This window comes from Chaetodon auriga, chromosome 19 (assembly GCF_051107435.1).
Source record: "Chaetodon auriga isolate fChaAug3 chromosome 19, fChaAug3.hap1, whole genome shotgun sequence".
NCBI lineage: Eukaryota > Metazoa > Chordata > Actinopteri > Chaetodontiformes > Chaetodontidae > Chaetodon > Chaetodon auriga.
In genome coordinates this window covers 5,870,588-5,895,467 of record NC_135092.1, presented here as the reverse complement: position 1 = coordinate 5,895,467, position 24,880 = coordinate 5,870,588, and the positions used below count along the sequence as shown (strand labels likewise).

Genomic DNA, 24,880 nt, shown 5'->3' with positions numbered 1-24,880 from the left:
GCAACCTTTTGTCTTCAGATCGACGTTCTTCTCCAGCCACAGAAAAGTTTGAGAAGAATGAACACAAATGTGTGACAGAACCTGAATACTTACCGTTTCAAAACTTAAACAATTTGTAAGCTAGCAGGCGTCTCTGCTAGTGAACAAAGAAGAGGTGGGGTGTTGACTTTGGCCTTTGTGGCATGTCTCACTTTTTCAACATGCCACTTCTAACCTTGGAAAGAAGTGTTATCTTTCTGTAAACTGCTAATGCTTGCTAATCAACACATTATGTTACACCTAATTTCAGGCTTTGTTGCTATAACAGGGAATGGGAACATTTCAGCTGCTCAGGCATCATAAAATTCATTACGGTAATAAAGTTGAGAATAGAAACTCACTGGATGGAAGGAAGTTCTATAAATGAAACTACTATTCTAATAAGATCGGATCTCTAATGACAGCACTGAGGCTACTGCTGCTGAGGAACACTCCAGCTGGCCATGTTTGATTTTACGTGGTTTGTAATCTCTTAATGGACGTAAGTCAATAAAGTCAGGAATGACATTTTTCTGCCTTTTTTCATCATCATCTTTATGTTTGTATGGTGAACTTGTTGGCAAACAGTTGCTTATTTACACATCCAGCAGTTATGGAGCAACATTATCATTCATTTAGATTAATGTCTCTGACCACCTGATGAAGTCCACTATCCACTCTCTTTTGGCTCTGTTTTGGTCTATACCAACTCCTGAGGGAAATGTGTAACTCTTTAGCTGCTGAGTGCTCCACTGTGTCCACCAGCTAGTTGCTAATTGTGTCTGTCTGTTGTGCGGAACTGAGCAGTGTTTTTTTTTTTTTTTTTTTTTGCTAACAGATGCTTCTTGCATGAGAGTGGTAAGGCTTACCAATACACTGACACAATCTGGTAAAAATTATTATATAGCCTCATACAGCTGAGAGCTGTAGAGTTGGATGAGCGACACCTTTCACGTTGTTTTCACATTGTCATTTGATACATGGCTGTTATACAACATTGATTATAGTGACTGTGAGTCTAGTGCATTCATTTCTTATAACCAGTTTCTCTCCAGCGATTAATACTTTGACTAATGCTTTGAGGACATTGACACTCACCCCACCTAATTCTTATCTTACTGACCAGCACAGCTATCAGGTAACAAACTGATGTGATAGGGAACTGGAACAGCAGCTAAGTTACCACCCCACCTGCTGGTTACTGTATAGCAGTAAATAGTTTTTGAGGACTTAAGTTTCCAAATGTATTTATCTAGATAACATACTGTAGCATCCAGTGCTAAAAATGTGTTTAGTCATGCTGCTATAAGGAACTTTGAATAGTCACTAAATGACAAATGATATGTCATTATGATGAGCTACTATTTTTCTTATTTGTTCTATCACAGACAGATTTAGGGTGATTGTGCTGTTCCTCTTGTTCCTACCCCACAGCCTAGCCCGTAGCTACAGTCAGGGACAACAATATGACAACACTGCAGAAAAGATTCATATTACCAAGTCATTTTATCTAGTATGCAGTCTTAAAATCTTACTTTTTTTTAAAGATAAACACCACAATATGCTCTTTATAACAAAGGAAAATAGTATATAGTCCTGAAAGAGAAATAAATCGAAGGTGCAGTAAAAGAAAGTGAGAGAATAGCGATAAGTCAGACTTATTCTGTTTGCTTTTGTTCTCATGTATGAAAAATAAGATTTTAAGACTGGCAGTAACATCAAATGACAGATACGGTTGGATGGCTTTTTGTGGTGTGTTAGATAGAAAATGTTATTTCAAAGCAAGAAAGCAGCAGTACTGTCCCTGCCTTGTTTAACACACACCGACTCACAGATAAAACTACACACTACTACCATACTACATAACAACACTCACATACACACCACCACATTTTACCAAAGTGTAGTACTGTACTGTACTGCTGTAGTTAATGGCTGAAAAGCAGGACAGAGTGCGTGACATACCCCGAATACACTGGACCACTGCACTGGATACTTTTCCAGGGATGGGTATGCTTGGTGGATAATGTAAATTTGTGTATTTCATGTAATGTGACTATCAGGAATTTCATGGAATGACCAGTGTATACTGTATATGTAGGAGGGTCACTTTGTCCATGATGGCTAGATGGTGTGAGCTCTGCACTGAGATGAGAGGAGCACATGGAGGCAAACACAGACATGAGAGGAGAAGAAGAAAAAGAGGGAGAGGACGAGAGGACGAGAGGAGGAGAGGAGAAGAAGAAGAAGAAAGAGGTGGTACAACAGGTGGTACATACTGCCAGGTGGGTCCCAGGGGCGTGGCGAGGGTGGCTCCGCTATCAGACAGCACACACAAGAGGGAGGTGGGCAAAACATTAGCAGTGGGCATTGAAATTAGGAGAAAGGGAAAACAGAAGAGGAGATACTACGAGTGATAAGGCTGGCGATAGTCTATATTTTCTTAATGTCAGTAAATCAGATGAAAAGACCCAAACCAATAAGGTGTTGATCCTACTGACAAGTACTGTCTGTATATCCAAATCCTGATCGATCTCATTCCTCTGTGACATGGGGCTCCATTGTTGCATACAAACTGTGTGACCATGAACTCACACATACTATAGTTTATTTTGACTAATGCCTCACATACAGCATCCTGCTGCTGGAAATACTCATTACAACACCAAATGTGTATTAATCCGCAGCTGAAAAAAGTCCCCAACACTATTTTCACCAAACACTAACTCAGCTAGCTTTTATTAGACATAAAACTGTGTATTTGTGAGCTGTTTTTAAAGCTTATGTCCTCAGGGGTAGGACTGGGAAATCACAAGGTATTGAGAGTAGGACTAACACATTGTTGGTTTTGGTCTTTTCATGGGATTTGTTGACAATAACAAAAATGCAGAATAACGCCAGCCTCATCCTTTAAAGAGAGAGTGAGAGATCAAAAGGCAACATAAACATAAGGAAAGCACATGTTAAGTGTTGTGGGAGAGAGGTGACAGAGAGAGACAGACAAGAACACACAGAGACAGGCAAACAGGGCAAACAGCGAAGCGAACCAGACACGATCAGACAGGTGAAACAATCCAGGAAACAGAGCAATGAGAGACAGAAAAATCATCCTGACATGACATCCATATGCAGCAGACGAGAGTAATTACCGAAAGTAAGAAAATGACAGTAAAAAGGTAAATGATTTAAACATGGAGTGAAGTGACAGTCATAAAAATCAGAGGATTACTGCAGACACTCTCAACTGTTGGATCAGATCCTGTTGCAGGTGAGTCTGAGTATTGTATGAAATATAATAATAATTAATGGGGCAAACAGGGCAAACAAAAACATTTTCAAAACAGCATCCTTAGGATTTCCAACTAAATTCAAGTCACACTTATTTACTATTTCACATTGTTTCACGTTGAAGGCCAGAATTTACAGATGCTCTAATCTATAAATCCAGTTTCTGTATATCATCCAGTTCCTATTTCAAGGCAAAACACAAAATGACAGGACAGTAAAATATCAGGACCACAGACTGTGGCTCTCTGCTTTCAAATGATATTTCAGTACCATGTGATCATTTCAGGTTTTCCACTGAATTTCTTTCTTTTTTTTTTTTGAATTTTCATTGAAAATAAAGTTCAGGCCATTCATCGTCTCTCTAAAATGACTTCAGTATATCAGTAATTGGACTGCAGCTGATAAAAACTTAAAAGAAAACTTAAGCATTTTGGGAAATATTCTTAGTTGATCTTTCTAAGACTTAGATAAGAATATCGATGTCACTGTGCATGCATTAAGTGTGGAGCTTGAGCCAGGAGATGGTTAGCTTAGCATAAAAACTGCAACCATGAGAAAACAACTAGCCTAGCTTTGTCCAACGTTCAAAAACACAGCAACCACAACACAAACAGAAATGTTAAAGTAACATGTGTGGTTTTATAGGGAGCTCCATGTTATAATTATTGCAGTTTCTTTTAACTGCTTATTATGCTAAGCTCGGCTAATTGCCTCCCAGCTCGAGCTGAGTCTGGTATTAATCTTCTCGAGTAACTGTCAGAAAGATGGGAAATTATTGTCTTTCCTAAACTGCTGATCAGTTTCTTCAAGAAAAAAGATCAATCTGAAGGTGATAAAACAGCACTGAGACTGAGTTTAATTATTGAGACTTACAGGCTCATCAAGTTGACTTTTCTGCAAAATGCACAGTTTATCTTTTTGAAGGACAAAAGTTCAGTGAAATCAAGTCATAAGTCAGGAACACACACTGCAGCTCAACTGGTCATTCAGTATCCAAATGGTCAATATTGCTGCCTTATTTTGTAAATGAGTAAAAACTGGCACCATATTTAATCTACATAAGACATTACTGTAACATCTGTGTTGTTCACTTTGCTGAGTCCATCTATCCTGAATTTCCTCCTCGCCATAAATGTGAAGTCGTCAGACTGGGGAGGTTGGGGTCAGCAGGATGAACTGATGTGGACTGACAGAGAGCGATTCCGCTTAGCTTACGGCTGCTTTCACTAACCGACCGCTGCTCAACTTTGCACCAGCCTTTTTTCAGCTTTTTCAAATGCACCCGACCTCAGCCACCTTTTTTTTTTTCAGCTATTCTACTAATTTATTAATTTGTATTTACATTTACATTGCAGAATCCACTGCCTAAGGTATCCACAGTGTCTTTTCCAAACCTGAACAAAACAAATCAGCTGTGAATGAACCAAAGAGATCTTTGCTGTGAGCGCTGCAACAACAAACATGGAAACATGAGCAATGGTGGGCTTACGTAGTACTCAGCATTGAGTCGGGGCAGAGAAGCTGCTCTGCAGTGGCCTTCCAGGCTTGGATATCCTTCTGTGTCTGAAATGTTCTCCACCTGCTTCAGTTCAACCAATTCCTGAAAGAAGAAGAGGAAAAAGAAGTAAGACTCCACAGAATGTTAGAACGTAAAATAACATTTCAATGGTGGAGTTTTCTCTGTGTCTGTGTACCTGAGGTCTGGTGGATTGAGGCACGTCCTCTGACTGGCCTCTCTGTAGTTTCCTCCGGCCTTTGGGCCTCTGTGTTGCCTGAGAAACATCTCCGGACTGGGAATGTTTTATGGCACTCCTCTGGTTTAGTCTGTACACAAACACCCAACAGCTCTGACTGTAATACTGGCAGCTAGTCATTGTTGTAGGATAAGACAGAAATTGAGAAAAGACCATTTTTGGAGTAACCAAGGATTGTGCATGATTGAGTGTTTGTGCCCTCAAAACCACATTTGAGTGTTTTTTGAAATTTTAAAGACCAAACAATTAACTGATTAATCAAGGTAATAGCTGTCTGATCAATTGAAATATCTCCTGTCTGTAGCCCTCATGTTTCTTCAGATTGAATTAGATATTGGCATCCTTTCATTTCTGTTAAGTATGCAAATCAATTTGAAGACTGACAAATCGTCGAGACAGGAGGCGTAGCATGAGCCGCACATTAGCATAGCAGAGGCAGCAGCTTCAGTGCTCCATCTGTGTCTACACAGGATGCTTTCAGGCACAGTATTGAGTGGAGATCACTTGCATTTTGACAGCTGCCAATACACAGTCACTGTAGCTGCAAGTGAAAATGGAAGAAGATGGACTTGTAACGCAAAAATACGCTTGGTCTGAGTATGTGTTCCTTCAGGAAAGGGTGCAGAACCAGTGACATCACTGTAGTGATGCAACCCGAACAGCAAATCTGTGTGTGACCCTGGACAGTGAACACATCACAGCAGCAGAAGCCTGCACCTGGACATTCTTCCTGTACAGCATCAGGAAGGATCACCCCATCCCCACTGGGGAGGAGGCCCAGGGGCTGTTCCACGTGTTTGTAATCTCCTGCCTGGACAAGCCCCTTGCCAGAGAGCCCCCCTCTGTTATCAGACCAGTGCAACTAGTCCAGAATGCTGGTATTCAACCTGCCATGGTTCTCCTACAACACTCAGTTTCTCCAGAAAAGAGAAAAAAGGAACTTCTCACACCCAAGCCATGGCCAATACCGACTTTGTGATGCGAACATTTTGCATCTGTCACTCTGAGGACCCTGTGGCTGCTCGTGGCCCACAGTGGTGAAATTACCTCCCCACTGACATCCTGACAGCAGAGTCACTGCTCTTCTGCCGCAGGCTGAGAACCCACATTTTCAGACAGTTTCACATTTTCTACACAGAGTCACCCCACCCTCATCTGCTTATTAACACTGAGCTGTGGGACTGAACACAACTGTTTGTTTGGAAAGGATACCTCAGTTTTTGATTAAATCCATAGAACATCTAGCTTTTGCTCCAATGGATCTGAATTCACTTATTCTCAGTTATCATATCTGACATGAAGGTAGTTTCTCTTTATCTTAATTTCTCTGTCTTAAGAATGTGAGAAGGTTAAATTTGTGAAAATCATTATTCGCTCAATTATTATGGAACATATTGTCTTGTATTTGAAGGTAATATTACACTATCAATGAAGACACCTCCACCCATGTTGTGGATATATTATGTTTCTACTGGATATGACAGAGAAGACAGTCACTCACATTGTGTCCCTGTTAACCGAGGTGGCAGTGGTGGTGGTGATGGTGGTCGTGGGCAGTGCTTCGAGCTTCGCCTCTGGCTCAGGCTGGGGTGGGAGGGGCTGTTTGGGGCTGGAAAACGATGGTTCTACTTCCAGTATCTGAGTGAGGGGCAGCACAGGACGGAACAACGCCCCCAGTTTACTCTGCAGGACAGACCAACAGCAGATGTCATAAATGGATTCATCACAATTTGACAATTTGATTCAGGGAGCGGCATAAAGAAGTGTGTATAGACTGAGGGAGCACCACATCAGTTTAGATGAGGCTTTATGTAAGAGTAGGAGGGCAAATGTGGTTGTGCTTGCTCAATAAAATAATTAATAAAAATGATCTTATTATTTTTATTTCGTCTCATATGCAACCTTTACAGTTGAAAGAAGTGGAAGACAGACATATTGTGAGACACACTTTATTACACTATAAAGCTTGAGTTTAATTAATTAATGATGCTAAAGTCAAGATTATTTGTCTTTTAATTCAGCTCATTTCAGAGTTAATGTCTTGAGACTAATAAGCATGAGCTGGAAACTGTGTCCCTTAAATATCATGGGATTATGTCTCGTTGGTCAGCATGAGAAAATTATTTCATACACAAAATGACACCCAACTAGATTTTAAATCCACACATATCATGACTAACATAAAACGTTTCTTTCCTGTCTAAACCACCTCTGAGCTCGTTACACGGACAATTTTTAAAGCATACTGCACCTGAGGCCCCCCTGAAGACTGCTGCTGCTGGAGTCTCTTGGCCCGATTCTGCTTATAGTAGTCAAAGATCATGAGAGCTGCATAGACTTTCCCCACAGTCAGCTCATTGTCTGGAGAGGAGAGACCTGAGTGAGAGACAATTCCGCCATGTGGGCAGTAGATGGAGCCAGATGAGTAACAAAGTAGAACTCAGAAAGGGGGACATGGACAGAACGGACTGGTCATTGTGGCTGCAAACTGAGCTGTACCGTCATGTAAACAATCTACACCTTATCAATTCAACTGTATGCTTTCTGTATTTGCTTGGTATCAAATGTTTCAAAATTTTCCTTCTTGAATTTTTTGTTTTTACATATGTGCAGTATCTTGAACCAGTGCACAAACATCAAGCAGAAAATAAGTGAATGTCTTCACTTGTATGAGAAACAAGCTGAAATTACCAATTTTCCTCTATTATCGTATTTAAAATACTTATTTTTTTTTTTAGGAAAATAAGACATTTAGGACTCAATAAAGAGGCAAGAGGAAAATGTTAGAAAACCAAACAGGAAGAAGTCAAGTGACAAGCAAACAACTGGTTCCAGTGGAGCCCAGTAGAACCCAAACAGAACTGACATTTATGTGGCGTCACCAGCAGATCCACAGTCTTCTGCGACAGGTTGGGCCAGACTCGGTTTATCTCCCTCTTCAGGTCAACGTCACACAGACGCTGCGCCAGGACCCCTGGGGACATGCCCACAAACATGTCACATCAAATCTGCACCAGAGTGATCACAGCCATTAACTTTAATGTCAGTCCGGCCGCAAGGGATTCTGGATTTTGTAGTTTCAGTCTCTCACCAGATGCCAGTTTGATCTCCAGGGCCGTGCGAATCAGGGCCATCAGTGTGGAGGTGAAGTGCACCGTGTTGTCATCTGCAATGGGCATGTTCATCTTCACCAATCGCTGAGAGGAGTGGAAGCAAAGAGGAGGGGCCATGAACCAGGAACAAACAATCAACAGCTCAGGGAAAGCAGGCTGGATTAGAGATGTGACTACAATCCAAATTAAAGGGGAACTGTTTTAATATTAGGCTTTGCACAACCAGTTTACTTCAGGTGAAGAAATCCTGTTTGTCCATCCTGAGTTTTGCAAAACTCAACGGTATTTCATTTACAATAAAATGCATCTGAGAAAAACATCAATCTTCACTTTGAGAAGCTAGAACCTGCAAGTTTCTGTTTAAATGTCAATTTGATGGACAATTTCCATCAAACTATTACTTGATTAGTCAAGTAGTCATTTCAGTACATGCAAAGGCCTCAGCCTGTGTGCCCACCATACACACCTTTTCGTAAGCTAACAGCACTAATCAGATAAATGCAGCTCTGTGCTGCTTATGGCTGCTGCTGTTGCTATGAGACTATTGCACTGGAAGCATAGCACACTTCTGCTACAAGCTAAAATATGATGAGCTTGTGATGCTGAGCATTGTTAGCTCTGTGAACACGTTAAGCTCAATGCTGCCGTCATTGTTCTGAAAATAATGACTTAGACACCTGAGGAGAAAAGAGAAGTCGCTGACCATCTAATTGCCTTAAAAAAAAAAAAAAAAAATCTGCCAGTGCCGTTAAAATATTTAAATTCTTTAAAAAATCAACCATTTCCTTCAGTATGTTTCTGGGAATATGTGTCTGTAGCTTGAAAGGAAAAGAATTCGTCACTGCACCAGACTCAAGTAAAGTGAAACCTGATGTGTTTTTAGAAATCTTGAATTGAATTGAATACCAGCCAAATATGACAACAACTTTGATGCAGATTAATAGTTAAAGTTGCTTTAATTCGAAGATTCTAGCTTCACCAGTGTGAGCACTTTCTGTTCTCTTTCTGTTTTACATGGTTAGAAAATGAATATCTTTAGATTTTTTACTGTTGGTTGGACAAATAAGCAACTTAAAAAAGTCACCTTCACCTCTATTTTCACTATTTTCTGACATTTTATAGACTAAATGATGAATTGGATAAGTTAAAAGTTAAAACAGGCTATCCTTCATTCACTGCTGCGTACTGCTGTGTACTAAAATCTAGCAACTATTAGCAGCAATTACTAGGCAGCATGCAGACATCATCATTTTTAATTAATCAGTATTTCCAGAGTAGATTAGAAAGCTAAAAACTGATCCAAAATAGGAACTGATCAGCATAAATCCACACCATGCAGGGCTTTTGGATCAATGCTGCAATGAAATGATTCATACAGACATGCATGTTTGAGTTAGTACACCACATTCACCCTGAGGCTGGAGGGACAGCAGAGGCATGTACTGGATATAAAACTCCTAATCAAAAGAAGACATTAAGAACTGAAAGACACACACACAAAAAAAAATCAATCATCAGAAACATTTGTGAAAAAGGAAAACTGTAGCTGATGGTTGGCATTTTTTTTCCTAGCCAAGATAAGAAAAAAAAGACAGTATATTCACTGTGGGAGCATAACAATACAGATGGAGAGATGGCGAGATGAGAGGCAAGAAACAGGAGGAGGAGGAGGAGGAGGAGGAGGAGGAAGTGCCTCAACTGGAAAGCATCTATGCATGAAAAGTCTTGCATCTTTTTCCCAGAAAGGAAGAGCAGAGCAATGGCAAGCTGCAGACACGAGCGTCAGACAAATAAAGAAACACATAATCACAAAGCACATATGTGGAGGACACATGCTTGCAGACAAAGACTCCACATGCACGCACACAGACACACACAGTGAAGTTCAGAGGAAGGAGGAGAGAGGACACAAATCCCCAGAGAGGGTGAAGGAAAGATCATTCAAAAGAGAGAGTGAAGCTCTGCCTGAAGACAGAACATAAAACAGAAAATAAGAGGGTAACGGGGACAATTATGACTGTCGGGGAAGATGTGTTCATTACGAAGGGAGGTTAACTAGGAGTGCGATCAACTGCAAAGCAGCTGGATGGGAAAAACTCAAAAAATAGAGATGGGGGGAAAAAAAAAAACGCTGGCCTTGCTTTCAAGTGCACTGCTGCTCTCTCTGTGTGTCTTTGTTCATGTCTTTCTCTGTCGATTCACAAAAACAGGAGTTATATTTGGAGATGCAACCACGTCAGACCCAGACATTTTTAACTGGGGCAAGGGCAGGGCCATTTTAAATGTGATTCATTTCGACAGCTGTGCATGCACTGGAACCACTCACATTAAGTCTTCATGCTAAGAGGTAAGCAGCTGGCACAGGGACTACCTGAGGATTGTTGAGCTGCGTACTTCAACTTCACTCCGATAAAAGTCGCATATATAGTCATGGGGTAAATGTGCCAGTGTCTCCTTCAGTCAGGTTAGTGCTGTAACGCATTTTTTTGGCCAATAGTGGGAAGATGAACTACAAAACAAGTTATTCCATATGCTTCTCCATGATTTGGCAATATGGCGTTCCTCACGCAAATCTCCAGTATCATAGTTTAGGGTGTTAGCATGCTAACATGCTACATAGCACTAAACACAAGCCCCACCTGACACTGATGGGAGTATCAGTTCTAAACTAATGGTGGTACTTAAAATATTTGGTCAAAAATCAAAGCATTGGGCAGACTAAAATCTTGACCTGGTGATGGCACTTTGAAAGTTCTTAAAATTCATCCTGCAGGGCAACAACAACTGGATTTCAAGGCCATCCATTCAATAGTTGTCGCGACATCTCACTCTGAGCCAAAAATGCCCCTGGGAATGGATGTCGGGACAAAGTTTCATAGGATCCGGACATGCCATCCCAAGAGCTCTGCCCGTAGTATGGCGAACACTATCTTTTACCAATTTTCCAGCAGGTTGCATCTTCAAAGATGTTTTCTTGATATGGCAGATATCCACAGTCTCCCCAGAACGATAAAATAATTGTTAGGGTTTTTTTTTTTTTTGCTGGGTGCTTGTAAAGTCCACTGTATGGGCCAGTGGCAGGCCAGAGCAGCGCCTGGCACAGTCTGTGGAAACGCTGGTTTCACCCTGGGCTAATGTTTTATCATCTCAAGCAGACTGCAGACATCTGTGAGATCACAAAAGAGAGAAACACTTGAAGATGCAACCTGATGGTGGATAACAGGTACAAAAATAAAGATACTTACCCCTTAGTTTTGGGAACACTAGGTGAACAAATCACAGAGTAACATACACTCCTGAAGTCATCAATGGGTCTAGGTCTATCCCAACTCCTGAGAAAAATATCTGGCTCTTCAGGCGTTAGATGTTCCACTTGCTTCTCTGTCTAGTCCCTAACTTTGTGTCTGTCTGTTGTTTGGTGAACTGAAAACAACTCCCTGTTGCTGCTGGAAACAGTGCTGCTACCAAACAAATGAAAGGGACAAAAAAACATAACGTCCTTGGCCGAATTAATAAAGTTAGGATTTTTATTATCTACCAGCAGCTGGTGCTGTTATTTTGATTCCCCTTTTTTCCAAGACGTTTTTGTGGAGGTCAAATATTATGATTTTCCTCAGCTCCTCCAATCTATTTTTACATGTCAGTGTTACATGGACCTGAAGGAGACGATTAGAGCGTTCAACAAACCCTCACGGAGCAGGGCAAGGTCACAGAGCTTCACAAATGAACAGAAAGAAGAACACAGCAGCAGGCCAGAAGATACTGACTGCAACACACTGACAGAAGCCTGAAGATGTTTGACAGGAGGAAGCAGGGAGCCAGCAGTGACTGCAAGAGGGAGGGGGGACAGAAGGGAGGAGTAATTCTACCTTATAGGCGACTCTGGGGGGACATTTCTTTCCCAAACCTAGCGGAGGGGACATGTCGCGAAGCATCTCGTACATATCGCGGTAAGTCATGCGGCCGCTTCCCGGGGGAAAGATGGTACGAGGCCATGGAAGAAGGAATGAAGATTTCCCAGGTGAGGAGGTGTTGGGATTAAAAGGGGTAGGGGGAGTTACACCATCACAGAAAGTGGTAAAATCCAAAAGAGAGAATGGGAGGGGAAAAGAGAGGAAAAGACAGAAATCCTTGTTAATAAGATTTCCAGGATATCAATGATCTGGAATGCCATCCTAGCTGGATTTAAGGGTTCAGGAATGGATCCCAGAGGAAGGAGGGGAGGATGCTCCGGAGGATTCCCTGTGGAGAGATGCTGGATGGAGGGATCCTGGTGGAAGATATGCATTTTGGAATGAGAGTGCATTTTATGTTAAAGGATTACTCCCCTGAAAATCTATATTTAGAGTATCAAACATGGCAACCCAATCTCACAGCATATTTAGCAAAACGTGCAGAGAAACTTCTCATACTGCCCTGGCAACATAATCCCCCTGTCGACAGATTAGCCTTACATTCACTATATAGTATATACAGTATATATATAATTATATACATATACAGTATATGTATACTATAGTATATACTGTACACTACATGCAGCAGAGTTGCAGAGCTACGTGGAGGCGATGGTATGGTATGGAAGTAGTGCATTCAGCTCTGTTGTTGAGAAACTAAGAGAATTTAAAGCATATTTTGATAAAAATATATATCTTTGTTTCTCTTAATCAGTGTTAAGGTTATGAAAGAAAAACACATGAATATCATTGCATTCATTCATTTGTTTTACTCTTTCTATTCAAAGTGGCCGTGGTGGCTCAGCTGGTGCTGCTGGTCACATGATGTGCTTGAGGCCCAAAAGGCTTCCCCATACACAATCATTCATGTAAAACAATGATTTTTTTTTGTTTTTGATGACTTTGAACTGCCAGAATTTCAATACTTGCATTGGGAGTTTCATCCTGATAAAGATGTTTATGCTCCATGTGTCATGGAGCAAAAGTAAAAGTTTTGATGTATACGTCTGTGCACAAATTGTATTGGAATGAACTGGACGCTGTCCAAGACCACAATATTCAGCTCTTTTAAAAGAGTACTCCACACTGCACTTCTATAGAATTGTTGAACTCACAATGCTTTTAAAAAAGTATCAAAACTGTTGCGGCAGAGCCAGAGATACCCTTTCCCTTAAGTCCACACATTCTTCTCACATACCCACAATGCAACTCAATCGCCGACGGCTCAGTTGGAGAGCTGTTGCTAGTTGCTAGTAGTGGCTAATGTAGCCTCGAGCTGCTAGCCTCATGCATTTATGAGGAGCTTTATGCTAAACTTTCTTTTTTCATTTCAAACTGTCATCTTCAGTCACAACTGATGCTGACTCATGTGACATCACTTGAGGACATTTATCAGGTTTCACACAGCTCCCTCTAGAGCCACAAAGGGCATTATAAAACCTTTTCCCCAACACCTGTTAACTGATGTGTAAAATTAGTGGAGTTCCACTTTAAAAAGTTCTAGTTTGTCCTTCCATAACTGTTTTGGGAAGAAGTGGATTATGCTGCAGAAGTGGTTTGAGAATTTTCTCTGGCTGTTTTGATGTTTTCTTTCATTCTCTTTTGCTATGACTCACTGTCATCTCCATCGGAATCCACTGAAATCCAAGAAGGACATACTCTGTAGTCAGTGCAGCAACTTTCCTTCTCAAAGCATCGGCTCCAAACTTTTCAGAGCCACGTTTCAAGGAGGGGTCATTATTTCAGAGTCAAAAGACAGATTTTCAGTGGAGTATTCCTTTAAGATGCCCTCTGTTTCAGCATGCTAAGAGGCATTAGCAGTAACCAAAGTGGAAACAAAGCACACAATGCTCTCTCCTCACTGCCCACTCTTCTTTCACTCCTGTGTTTAGAAGCAGGGGAATATATTGGACATAGCATCTGATGCCTTTTGTTTGAGCCTAACTTGCGGCATTGTTTCCTGCACTCGCCATGGTTACCTGCCAGCTGGTTAGTGGAGGATCGATGCGTGTTTGTATGCATGTGCGGCTGGGTCATTCTCCGGCACCGCAGGGAATGAGAACAGACATTTACAGTCCGAAAACCATCACAGTCCCTTTGAAAACAGAAGGGACTGTGTGGGAGTGCAAACCTTATAAGCCACCCTGTTAGGGCACTTCTTCCCCAGGCCCAGGGGAGGTGAGATAAAACGCAACAATTTGTACATATCCTGATAGCATATCCTCCCACTGAAAAAGACAACACATGTTCAAGAGGTTAGTTCACAGGTTATTTCATTACATCTATCTACAATAATCTGATATCAGGTAAATACTCAGCGAGCAGCAGCATAAAGAACACAATCTAATCAGTGTCAGCCTTTCTGACTTGTTGGTGTTTTGAGTATTAAAAGATTCAGTTTAATTTTTAACTTTAAGTTAAGTCCCAGTGCCTGACCCTTTTTTTCTTTTGCTGATCTCAAATACTGACCTCAGGGCTGTAGCAAGGGTTTTGGAAACACTGAGGTCAGCAATTTGAATTTAGACAGATGGAAAGATTGAAATTAGGAAGCTGAAAAGAATGAAATCTCAAAAATGACTGAAAAATTTGGACTTTTCATCTTTGATTTCTGTTTACTTTTTTGTTGCCCTTAAAATGTGCAAGTTTTCAACTGTACTATGGTGTAATCTTGGCTGCAAACTAAGGTCGTCATTTTCTTCCTGCAACAGAAGCAACAACAACATTTGGATGTTTAAGGGACATTGCCTGGTGAAATCCTTTTAAATCAGACCAAACCGATCTGTTCTGCTTAAAAATTATAATGAACAAATAAAAACTGAAAACAATGAGGCTTAAACACACTGCTTGCTGCAACCGGACATAAAAATGAGTTAAAGCAGTTAAAATATGCTGAATGTTACTGAAGGCACTTCTCTGAGAGCAGCTAATTTATATTCAAAGGAATAAATAATAATTCCTCCCCCGTAATGTCTGTCAGGAGATGGCAATTTCATATTTCACATCTCACACCTCTCCCTGAGTCCTGACTCACTGGCAAGGCTCCTGTGAAGCCCTCTTTAAAACTTAATGAGCCTTACATAATCTGAGACAAATTACGCCTAACGCTGTCTCACTCAGAATTTGTATTGTGTTTTAGTCAAGTTAAACAGCGCCGGTGAAAGGGGCAGAGAGGGCGCTGACATAAACCTGGATTCCCCTTTTGGACGAATAGAAATAGTTTCTCTTCACACCACAGTGGCACACTGAGGAGCTTTGGGGCCCACCGGCTTACAGGGGCGAGGGCTGAGTGGACACCAAGCGGAACGCTGGATTTACATGCATCAGTCCGGCCGACAGGGGGCTCGTCACCAGCTGAGCCGACGCTGGGCTCAGGCTTAATGTCATTCACCCGCCGCTGCTCAGATGGGATTTTTCCAGCTGCACATCACAGAGTCATCCTGCTGGAACTCAGAAGCCATTCTTAGAGAGTCCCGTTTCCTAGCCTACCTCTCTTCCAAAAACAAGCCCCCTCTTCTTTAACGCCGACATCAGGGACGATATTGAAGCTGCACAGGTCAGAGATCAGTGTAAGCACTTACCAGGCAGCCGGGTCATACTCTGCCCACACGCGGATGAATTCATCAAGGTGATGAGGCCCCAGGATGGAGGCGTCCCTGGTCAGATACTCAAAGTTGTCCATGATGACAGCGACAAACAGGTTCAACATCTGAGAAATGGAAACACACAAAATACTATTTGTTTCTATGTTCAATGTTAAACTTAAATCTGAAAAGAAATATTTAATACAAATTACTTAAGGCATGAACAGTATGTTTTATTTGTATTCAACTTAAAGGACCATTTTAGCATAAAAATATGTATTTATATTACTGCTGATCATTTTGCAAAACCCGTACTTTTAGACGAATTTCAGTCATATGCATGTATCTTTCCAGAACTGACCTCGCTAACAGCTGAACAGACAACCCCATTTCACTAATGTTGGCAGTGATTATAATTACTATTATTGATTTAAACCAAGCCATGAATATAAAACTGTACAAAAAGTATGTAAATTAACTTAATTGATGGGATTTTCTCACATACCCAGCAGCCTATTTGCATGTTTTTGCCATTTTTCTGTCTATTCACTGTGACTGTCAGCAGCAGTTGTCCTCTGTGCAAGAAGTCCTTGTTTACTTTAAACCGCAAACAGGGTCTTCTCACAGCAGGACACAAGGCAACTTGAGGTTCATGAGGGCCTAAAATCTGTGTGAAAATAAGTTTTCTTTTTAAAAAATCTGGGTCTCTTTTGATCATTAAAACAAAAATGATGAGCATTAGTTACAATGAACTAAGTTTGATGAAGTTCACCAAAGTTCTAGCTATTAAGGGACTATTGCATAGAAAACCAACAAACATCTGTAGACTTTCACTCAGTATGAGACCAGATGGCGCTCTGTTTTCATTGATACTGACCAGGAAGGAGCAGAGGAAGATGAAGGAGACAAAGTAGAAGTAGGCAAAGTCACTTCCACACTCCTTCCCCACTGTTCCTGAGAGCTTATCACACGGCCGGTTACTGAGACACGCCAACATGATCTCATGCCACGACTCGCCTGTCGCACTCCTGAAACGCAAATCACATTAAAGGTACACACACGCTTACACTGAAGTGAATGTAAACGCTGCCCGTCAGTGGCAGGAACAGGCCTCAGCGTTAGCAGCAGGTATTTTTGGAATACGGGAGCAGGATTACCTGAAGAGAAGGGTCAAGGCCTGGAAAAAGGTCTGGAAGTTGTTGTGGTGGTTTATTGCCGTCTCCTCAATCAGCTCGATGTTTCCAAACACCTGAGGCAGCAGGGAGCAGGTGGGTGAATGCAAACCTCAAAACTTAAAGCCATACACCATGTTATTATGAGCTACTGTAGCACAGACACTACAATAGATCCGGTCCTCAAACTGAGACCCAAACATGGCCCATACCTACGTCTTTGAAGGCCTTCAAAGCACTCTTCTCAACCAGCCTCTTAATTTGACTGATTCCTGCATGAACACATTTTATTTCTTCTCCCCTCTGTTTCTGTTTTATGTACTGTATTGCTAGTTTTTGTGCATAAAATTCTATTTACTATTTACCTTTATTATCGCTCAGTTTACATATATACATTGTCAGCCTTCCATGCCTATAAATCTTGACTGATTTGAATTGAAATTGAATGGAGAGAGTCGATAATTGCCACAAATGGGAGGTCCCACGGTGAGTCCAGAAAAACAACCCAGAGGTCTCTTTTTAAATATTTATTTGCCCCTCAGCGTGTCCACCCTGCCGGCCTGTGAGCACTGGCTGCTGGTCCCAGGGGACCTCGGACAGCAGTCAAATATGTATGTACAGCATACAGCAACTAACTTTTTCAGCACAAACACTATGACAATCTTCTACACAAGAGAAATAAAAAGTTATATCAGTTTATATCAGCTACATCTAAAAAATGGGAAAAATCCACTTCAAAATCAAGCACCTGTACAACATTACGCAATCCAAGGCAATAGCCACGCAATGCATGCTTAGCTTGTGAAATGTATAATATTAAATTTTCATTGAAACTGAACAGAATTTCAGCTGTATGGTAAAGTTACTGGCTGCTTGCTGGAATAGAGGTAAAACAGCTAGTTAGCTAATCTTACTCGCAGGTCACAGTAGGGATCTGCTAGCCAGACTCTATCTAAAGGAAAAGCCTACCACCTTCCAGCAGCTCTAAAGCTCTGATAGCCTCCTCAGGTTGACAATAAGACTCTAATAAATAGTCCAGAATGATAACAGGAGGACGAGGATAATGTCAACCAAGCACAGCCTGCGCACACCGACACAGTTCTGAGAGGAGGAGGTTTGATTAGGCAAAATGGGTCAAAACACCTGTGGAGGGGTACCACGGGTGTGCAGGGACTCTGGGTTAATGAGAAATCCTCACTTTCCAGGAGGCATCTATCGCTGAGTCATTACATCCTGACTTCTCTTTAGCCCAGCTGGTTGTGTCACAACGCACCTGCATTCCAATGATGGCATAGATGAAGAACAGCATGGCAATGAGCAAGCAGACATACGGCAGAGCCTGAAAACAAACAGAAATACAGGTTAAAGTCAGAGCATAAGAAGATACATGGTACAGCAAATTCCCCACATGTACACACAAAGAGAAAGTACACGACTTCTCTTTTGATCTCTCCCTCTTTCTCTGCAAACACACTCGCAAATCTGATTCTCCACAGCGGACTAGTGCCCTTGTAAGATTTTACAGTCTTGTTTAAGAACTTGAGCAGTCAACCTGACCTGCAGGGTCGATTCTTTTAACCAGCTATTTATATCGCTGCGAGGAGGAGGCGAACATTTGTTGTAATTAAATAGGCGCCTTTTAACACTCTGCAGATACTGTCCATTTTCATTGGGTTTAAAAGCTCTCACCACTGACATTAAACCTGCTATAAATTCCCTCGGCTGCGGCCCGGCGCTCCGCATTTACCTCAACTTGTCCCAGAGGATTTAGAGAGCAAACCGGCACGGCGTGAAAATCCAAACTGCTGTCAGCTGAGAGCCATTCAGTTCAAGTTCAACAGAAGTCTGCAGCATGCCTCTGCCCACTTTTCAGTCCTCTATCTCACTGTGTGTATTTCCTGTGATATCCTTTTATTCAGCTATCAATCAATCTAAATTAAAAAACTCTACACTGAAATCCATGCCAAATAAATCCGCATTCTCGCGCATTTGTTCCTGAATGAATATCTTTTGTGCCTTTCTGTAAAACACTTGTTTTAAATCATAGTCCATAAATCAGGTTTACACACATGTTTTACACACAAAGAACAGTTTGTGTGTTTTGGTCACTGTGTGTGCTAACTCACCTTGAAAGACTGAACAAATGTCCACAGGAGGATGCGGATGGTGTAGCCCTGCCTCAGCAGCTTGATGAGACGAGCCGCTCTGAACAGCCTCAGGAAACTCAGGTTGATCATCTTGTCCTGGGAGAGAAGGACAAGTTTCAGGTAAAATTTTACCCAAATACAACATCTGACTGTCCTTTGTTCCCTAATTCCAAGCAGCACAGATAGCAAGTGGCGTATCGCTTGTATGAAAATCAGTGTTTTCATTCTGCTTCCTTTAAGGATTTAATTGAAGTTGACGGTTTCAGCTCTTCTATGTGTTACGTAAGAAATTTTAGACAACAAGATTTAGACTGTAACGGTTTTAAAATATTCTTTTTCAATCAAAACAGTAACAAAAGACAGAGTTGATGATGTTGTGCAATAGTGTGGGATCATGGGAGTCTTCATTGTTAAACAAGCTCCTGTGTCTGCAGATGGACCTACTTGACTAGGGGGGGGGCACCATTGACAGGCACCCAAATGAAACACAGGGTGAGATCATATAATCTTATTGCAATACAAACTAACCAATTTCAAGCCAATTTTATAGTCTTGTACTGATCTTGTCTTAGTTCAAGATTTTGATGTAAACCACAGAAACTAAATGCCTTGTTGGGGTTTTTTTTGCAGTCTACATTTTTACATCAGGTCTTATGCAACTGGAACAGTTGTAGGCGATTGTCTCTCTGTTAAAGCACACGTGTTTAATAGGTCTTTGTCTTCTCTATCATGTCACACTGAGGATTCAGTAGGCAGACACTTTAAGCTAAGTCTGTGGGAGAGAACAACACACACTGACAGGGGAATTGACAAAATCAGCAGCCAACAAGAAAAGCCACTTACCGTCTAAAGGTGTCAGTTGTGACAGAGGGGGCAGAGTGAGGGCACAGGCGCCAGGAGAGAAACAGCAGAAGATGGAAACAGCAAAAGAGAAAAAAAAACAGAGAGGAGGGCGAGAGAGAAGAGACAGAAAAGAAGACTAATGGTCACATGAAACATGGAAAGAAAGTCACACGAAGAGAAAGAACGACTTTGCCACACAGAAAGCGGCGGCGCTGCGCCTCAGCCCTCCGTCTCCACAATCAAATACTTTTGTCCATTTTTCATCGGTTCTAATTCAACAAAGGAAACTAAAAGCTCTGAACTGGAACAGCAGCATCAGTCCTCCTGCTGCCCCGTGGCTACCTTTGTTTCATGTATTGATTTTCAGTTCATGTATTGATTTTCATGATGTCATTCTTTTGCTGGCAGCTTTCCGGACTGAGCTTCTGATTCAAGGGCTGAGACTGTGAGAGCAGAGCAAAGCATGATTCCTACATTCAGGATGTTAGAGCTGAAGTGGTTTGTTCAGATTGGTTAAAAAAAACGAACAGTAAAAAGACCCATCTTTAAGAAAAAAAATTCTATGTAAATTAGTGCTGAAACAGTTAATTAAGTACATATCATCTTCTACTTTCCCGTTAGCGCAGTTCCCCTCATCTGACTGGACTAAATCTACCCTCTGTATCACAGCATGCTACCCTTCCATGGTACTCATGGACGAAATGACCCATGAGAGACTGGTGTAATGGCACCCAGAGGAGCCCGTGATGGCCGCAGCACTTACCTTAATCTCTGTAACCAAGATGTCTGTGATGCTTCCGAGCACAGTCACAAAGTCAAACACATTCCAGGCTGCTTTCAGGTAGTTCTAAAAGACAACCGAGAGATCAGGCTGGACAGACGGACTTCACTCAGACTTTAAAATGTTCAGCTTCTTTGGTATAACCGTTCAGACGAGGGCTAAAACTATATTATTTTAAATGCTAGGTCTATAAAATGTCAGAAAATGTCCAGTGCGACTTCTTCAAATGTCTTGTTTTGTCCAACCGTCTGCCCAAAATCAAAGGATAATCAGTTTACAGTGACAAAACTTTTTTGCTAGAAAAAAATTACCTCAATGATTAATCGATTATCAATCTTGTTGCCGATTTCTGTCAGCTGACTAATCAATTAATCAACTAACTGTTACAGGTCCAGCTCAAACACAACTTTCAGATTTCAATCAACATTTCACAAAATCTAAACTGATCACCCTTTATTTCCACCCTAGTTCAGCCTTTTCCTACATCTCATGTAGATTTAGAGTCAGTTAAATGGTCCATGCACAGTCAATTAATTCTCTAACGTGACCTGTGCAGGAAATTTAATGTTAAATATTTTGCTGATAGACTGAAGACAAAATCTCTCTCTCTCTCACACACACACACACACACACACACACACACACACACACAAACAAAAACAAAACAAAAAAAAAACAAAAACAAACACCAAAAGACAAGAAAATCTCGACATTCCCTTAGGCGCGCAAATCAATGTGTGCATATACAACACACACAAACACTGACACACTCCACTGCATAAACTAAGTGCTGAGCTGCTGCCTGCAGCCCGGACCCCCTCAGACTGGTCAATCATCCAGTTCCTGGGGCCAGAGGCTGCTGCCAGGCCCTGCAGCTGCAGTCTGAAGAGATACAGCAGCGGAGTGTTTATACCAGCAGATGCGAGCCCATCCATCTGGGCTTAACAGCTAAACAGGTGGAGGCAAGTGGTGTGTGAGAAAAGCTATTTAATAAATGGGCCTGGTAAATGGAACAGAGCCAGAGATGAAATGCCTCGCTGCAGGCTCGATGGCCCCATGTTGGGGCAGATTTATTCTTTTTGAGCACTCTTCCTTTCATCCCTTCTTTTTGTTCAGCCCCCCCCCCCCATTCCTGATTTTGAGACTTTTACTTTCACTGCTTTGTGACATGTCATACATCATCTTTTATTCGTCAGAAGAACCGTGACACAGTGATTTCTAAAGGTTAATGCTAACAACCACAGATCGAAAAACTGTTTCACATGGACGACACTGTCAGCAACACTGAACACTATGAGCACAGTGAGATGCAGAAGTCACCCTCAGTCTGATTTTTCGGGCAAATTCGCATTTCCAAAGAGAGTTTCTCCCTCGTGTTTGAACAGAAACACCATATAACAATATTGCAGAGTACAGTGCAGCATATGGTACTGAAAGCTCACCAGTGGACCGAAGGCAATAATCTTGAGGATGCACTCCAGTGTGAAGAGGGCTGTGAAAACGATGTTTAGGTATTTCAGCATGGACTCATACAGGTCTGGAGCTCCATAGAACTGAGGACAGGAGGCAAAACATACCCTGAGTATCTTGAAAGATTTAGAGAAGAACCACAGCAAGTGTGTAAAAGGTGAATCCTTTACCCCATTTACTGCACACTTAGTCATTTCTCAGAGAGCAGATAAGATAGCTTTACGATGCTGAAAGCTACGAGTGTTAATGCAACCAAAAAGCACTGTAATTATATTTGATTGCTCAGACACACTAGCAAGATGTTTAAAAAGCGTGCAGGCATTTGTCAGTCCCAGCTGCAAGCATACACTTCAGTAGCATCAGTCGGCTTGTGATAATAGAAGGTGACTGTGAAATTATCTGTGCCCGTATTTGTTTGTATCCATTGTTAGTTCTACACCTGGTACTACAAATGTTACAATCCCCCCAAAAAAAAAAAAAAAAAATCACTGCAAATTCTTAGTAATATCACTTTTGGCCACCAGGGGCAGCACTGAACACACTGATAAAGCAGCACTTGAGTCTGCAAGCAAGGAAGAAACGTGCAATCTCTGTTTGTATTATTATATATATTATATTTGCTTGTTTTGACTTTAATGCAAGTCAACACCTTTACATCTAAGTATATAATAAGCGTTTTCATTAACTTTCTTCTGATAACCATCTTTCACAGTCCCATGTAAAAACTAGTCAGCTGGCACACTAACCTTTTTTTTTGTTTTTAGCACAAGTTATCCAGAAATATTAGGCTACTCTTTTTATTCTTTCGGTTAGTTTTAATAGTTGACAGACAGTTTTAAATACATTACTGCCACCTTCTCTCACAGAGTTTTTGTTAGTTTAATTTATTTATGATAAAATTAAAAACAATCTGCAGTAGTAGTGTCTCGTGGCCTGCCCAAATTTGCAGTGCGAGAAACGACTGTGGGTACTGGATTTCTTATCTGGTTATTGGAAACACAATTGTGTTTAGAGCAAGAGCAAACTCACACGTATTTAAGATCGCACTTAAGCAGTATATGAACAGCCTTTCAAAGTGTTTCTTCAGATTTTATAGTCAGAAACTGAAAAAACGAGGTATATTAGAAAAACTCCTGGATTATAGAAATGAAACCGCAACCAGCAGGAGAACAGAGCTCCTCTCTGGCAGCACCCTGCTTTGCAAAAACTGGCTTTTTCATTTCTTTAGGGAATTTGTCTTCTGCGTAGATAAGTGAAGGAGCTGCCAAGACACGAGTACTTTGCCCAAATAGCAGCAAGCACTGTTTGGCAGAAGTGTCAGAGGGGTGTGCTGGTGGTGGTGTTTGACCATGTCTGAAGGCCAGACCAGTGCTGCTGTGACTGCATTTCTGCCTTAAAAACCAAAGATGAAATGGTACAGATTCATGGAATCAGCTTCTGCAGTGCCTTTTAAATATTTCAGCAGTGTGCTGTATCTTACTGGGAACTGAGTAACCACCACTGAGCCAATAAACTAGTTTTTTTCTGGCTGAGAGGTATCTGAGAGGGATTGGCGCTTTGCCTCGTTAGCAGGAGGAATCACTGACCTTCATCATCAGCACGACTGTGTTGAGGGCGATTAAAGTCATGATGGCGTACTCAAATGGAGGCGACACAACAAATTTCCACATCTTGTACTGGAAGGACTGCTTGTTCTCTGGCATGTATCTCGTCAGCGGCTTGGCGTTGATGGCAAAGTCAATACAAGCCCTCTGTTTGATGAGAAGACAAAACAAAAACAGATAGTGGATGAATCCTCTCCGATGCAGGAACTTCACACCTTTCATCATAGAAGAGAAAAGTGCTGGAAAATCAAATTTAAAAACATGAAAGACAGCTGGTGCGCCACAAGAGTATTTTCTAAGCCTTTCGTAATATTAAAAGATGAGACCACAATTTGAAGCTCTCTGATCACTATCCAGCACTTTGTAGACAAAAAAAACAACATGATTTTAACAAAGTCCCTGTGAAGTGGAGATGAAGAGAGCGGAGAACATAAACCCAACTGTTTCCTTTTTCTGTGCTTTGTTCTGTTTGAGGGGATTGTGGGTCATATTAGATCTAATTTGCCTGGAAGTGATGTTTAGAAGTGGATCAGCATGTGCTCTGATTTCTAATGAAGAAAACATTTGTGATGCAAGAGACATTTTGAGAAACTGGTGCTTCTGCAGAAATAGTCAGCATGTGTTCTGCTTGCATGTAGGGGAGGGGGTGTCATTGTTTCCCTCGAGAAAACACAAATAAGTGCATCACTCTCCACCACTCTCACACCTCATTCTTTTCCAGGCTACACTCGGACATGGCCTTGTCTCCCTGCTCCTGGAAGGTGATGATGATCAAGGCCACGAATATGTTGACAAAGAAGAAGGGGAAGACCACAAAGTAGACCACGTAAAAGATGGAAGTCTCCATGCGGAAGCCTGGGTTGGGGCCCTGGTCCTCATAAGTGGCATCCACAGAGTGCTTCAGGACCCTGAAAAGAAGGAAAAGATGAGCTGGTGAGGGATTGAAACATCCATGCAGACTTCCCTGTGAAGCACAGAGTAATAACTAAAACATTTCTAGAGATCCAATGAATTCAGGCCCTCTTCCTTTGTCTTGCCTAGTCAGAGTATTTCAACAAAAGTCCATAAATTTCCCTCAAATAATATCTGCCCATCAATTCCAGAGTTGTCAGGCTCCTACTTTTCTACGTTCCTTCACCCAATGTTCAGACGT

The 24,880-nt window shown here is 41.5% G+C and overlaps 1 protein-coding gene across 4 annotated transcripts in view; it reads right to left on the bottom strand.

Annotated features, from left to right (window-relative positions):
- cacna1bb (calcium channel, voltage-dependent, N type, alpha 1B subunit, b) overlaps window positions 1-24,880 on the bottom strand; it is a 159,921-nt gene that overhangs the window by 10,204 nt on the left and 124,837 nt on the right. Inside the window, exons 31-47 of one of the 4 annotated variants that reach the window (XM_076758020.1) lie at window positions 24,434-24,635; window positions 23,710-23,874; window positions 22,096-22,206; window positions 20,636-20,719; window positions 19,009-19,125; window positions 18,156-18,221; window positions 16,868-16,959; window positions 16,588-16,738; window positions 15,708-15,835; window positions 14,261-14,357; window positions 8,152-8,257; window positions 7,927-8,034; window positions 7,312-7,436; window positions 6,562-6,743; window positions 5,001-5,130; window positions 4,796-4,906; window positions 2,298-2,336 (exon numbers count right to left, since the gene is read on the bottom strand). In XM_076758020.1, coding sequence (XP_076614135.1) covers window positions 2,298-2,336; window positions 4,796-4,906; window positions 5,001-5,130; window positions 6,562-6,743; window positions 7,312-7,436; window positions 7,927-8,034; window positions 8,152-8,257; window positions 14,261-14,357; window positions 15,708-15,835; window positions 16,588-16,738; window positions 16,868-16,959; window positions 18,156-18,221; window positions 19,009-19,125; window positions 20,636-20,719; window positions 22,096-22,206; window positions 23,710-23,874; window positions 24,434-24,635 — 2,014 coding nt within the window. Of the gene's footprint in view, window positions 1-2,297; window positions 2,337-4,795; window positions 4,907-5,000; window positions 5,131-6,561; window positions 6,744-7,311; window positions 7,437-7,926; window positions 8,035-8,151; window positions 8,258-12,042; window positions 12,140-14,260; window positions 14,358-15,707; window positions 15,836-16,587; window positions 16,739-16,867; window positions 16,960-18,155; window positions 18,222-19,008; window positions 19,126-20,635; window positions 20,720-22,095; window positions 22,207-23,709; window positions 23,875-24,433; window positions 24,636-24,880 lie in introns of all 4 variants that reach the window. The other 3 variants (XM_076758019.1, XM_076758021.1, XM_076758022.1) reach the window with 3 other exon arrangements.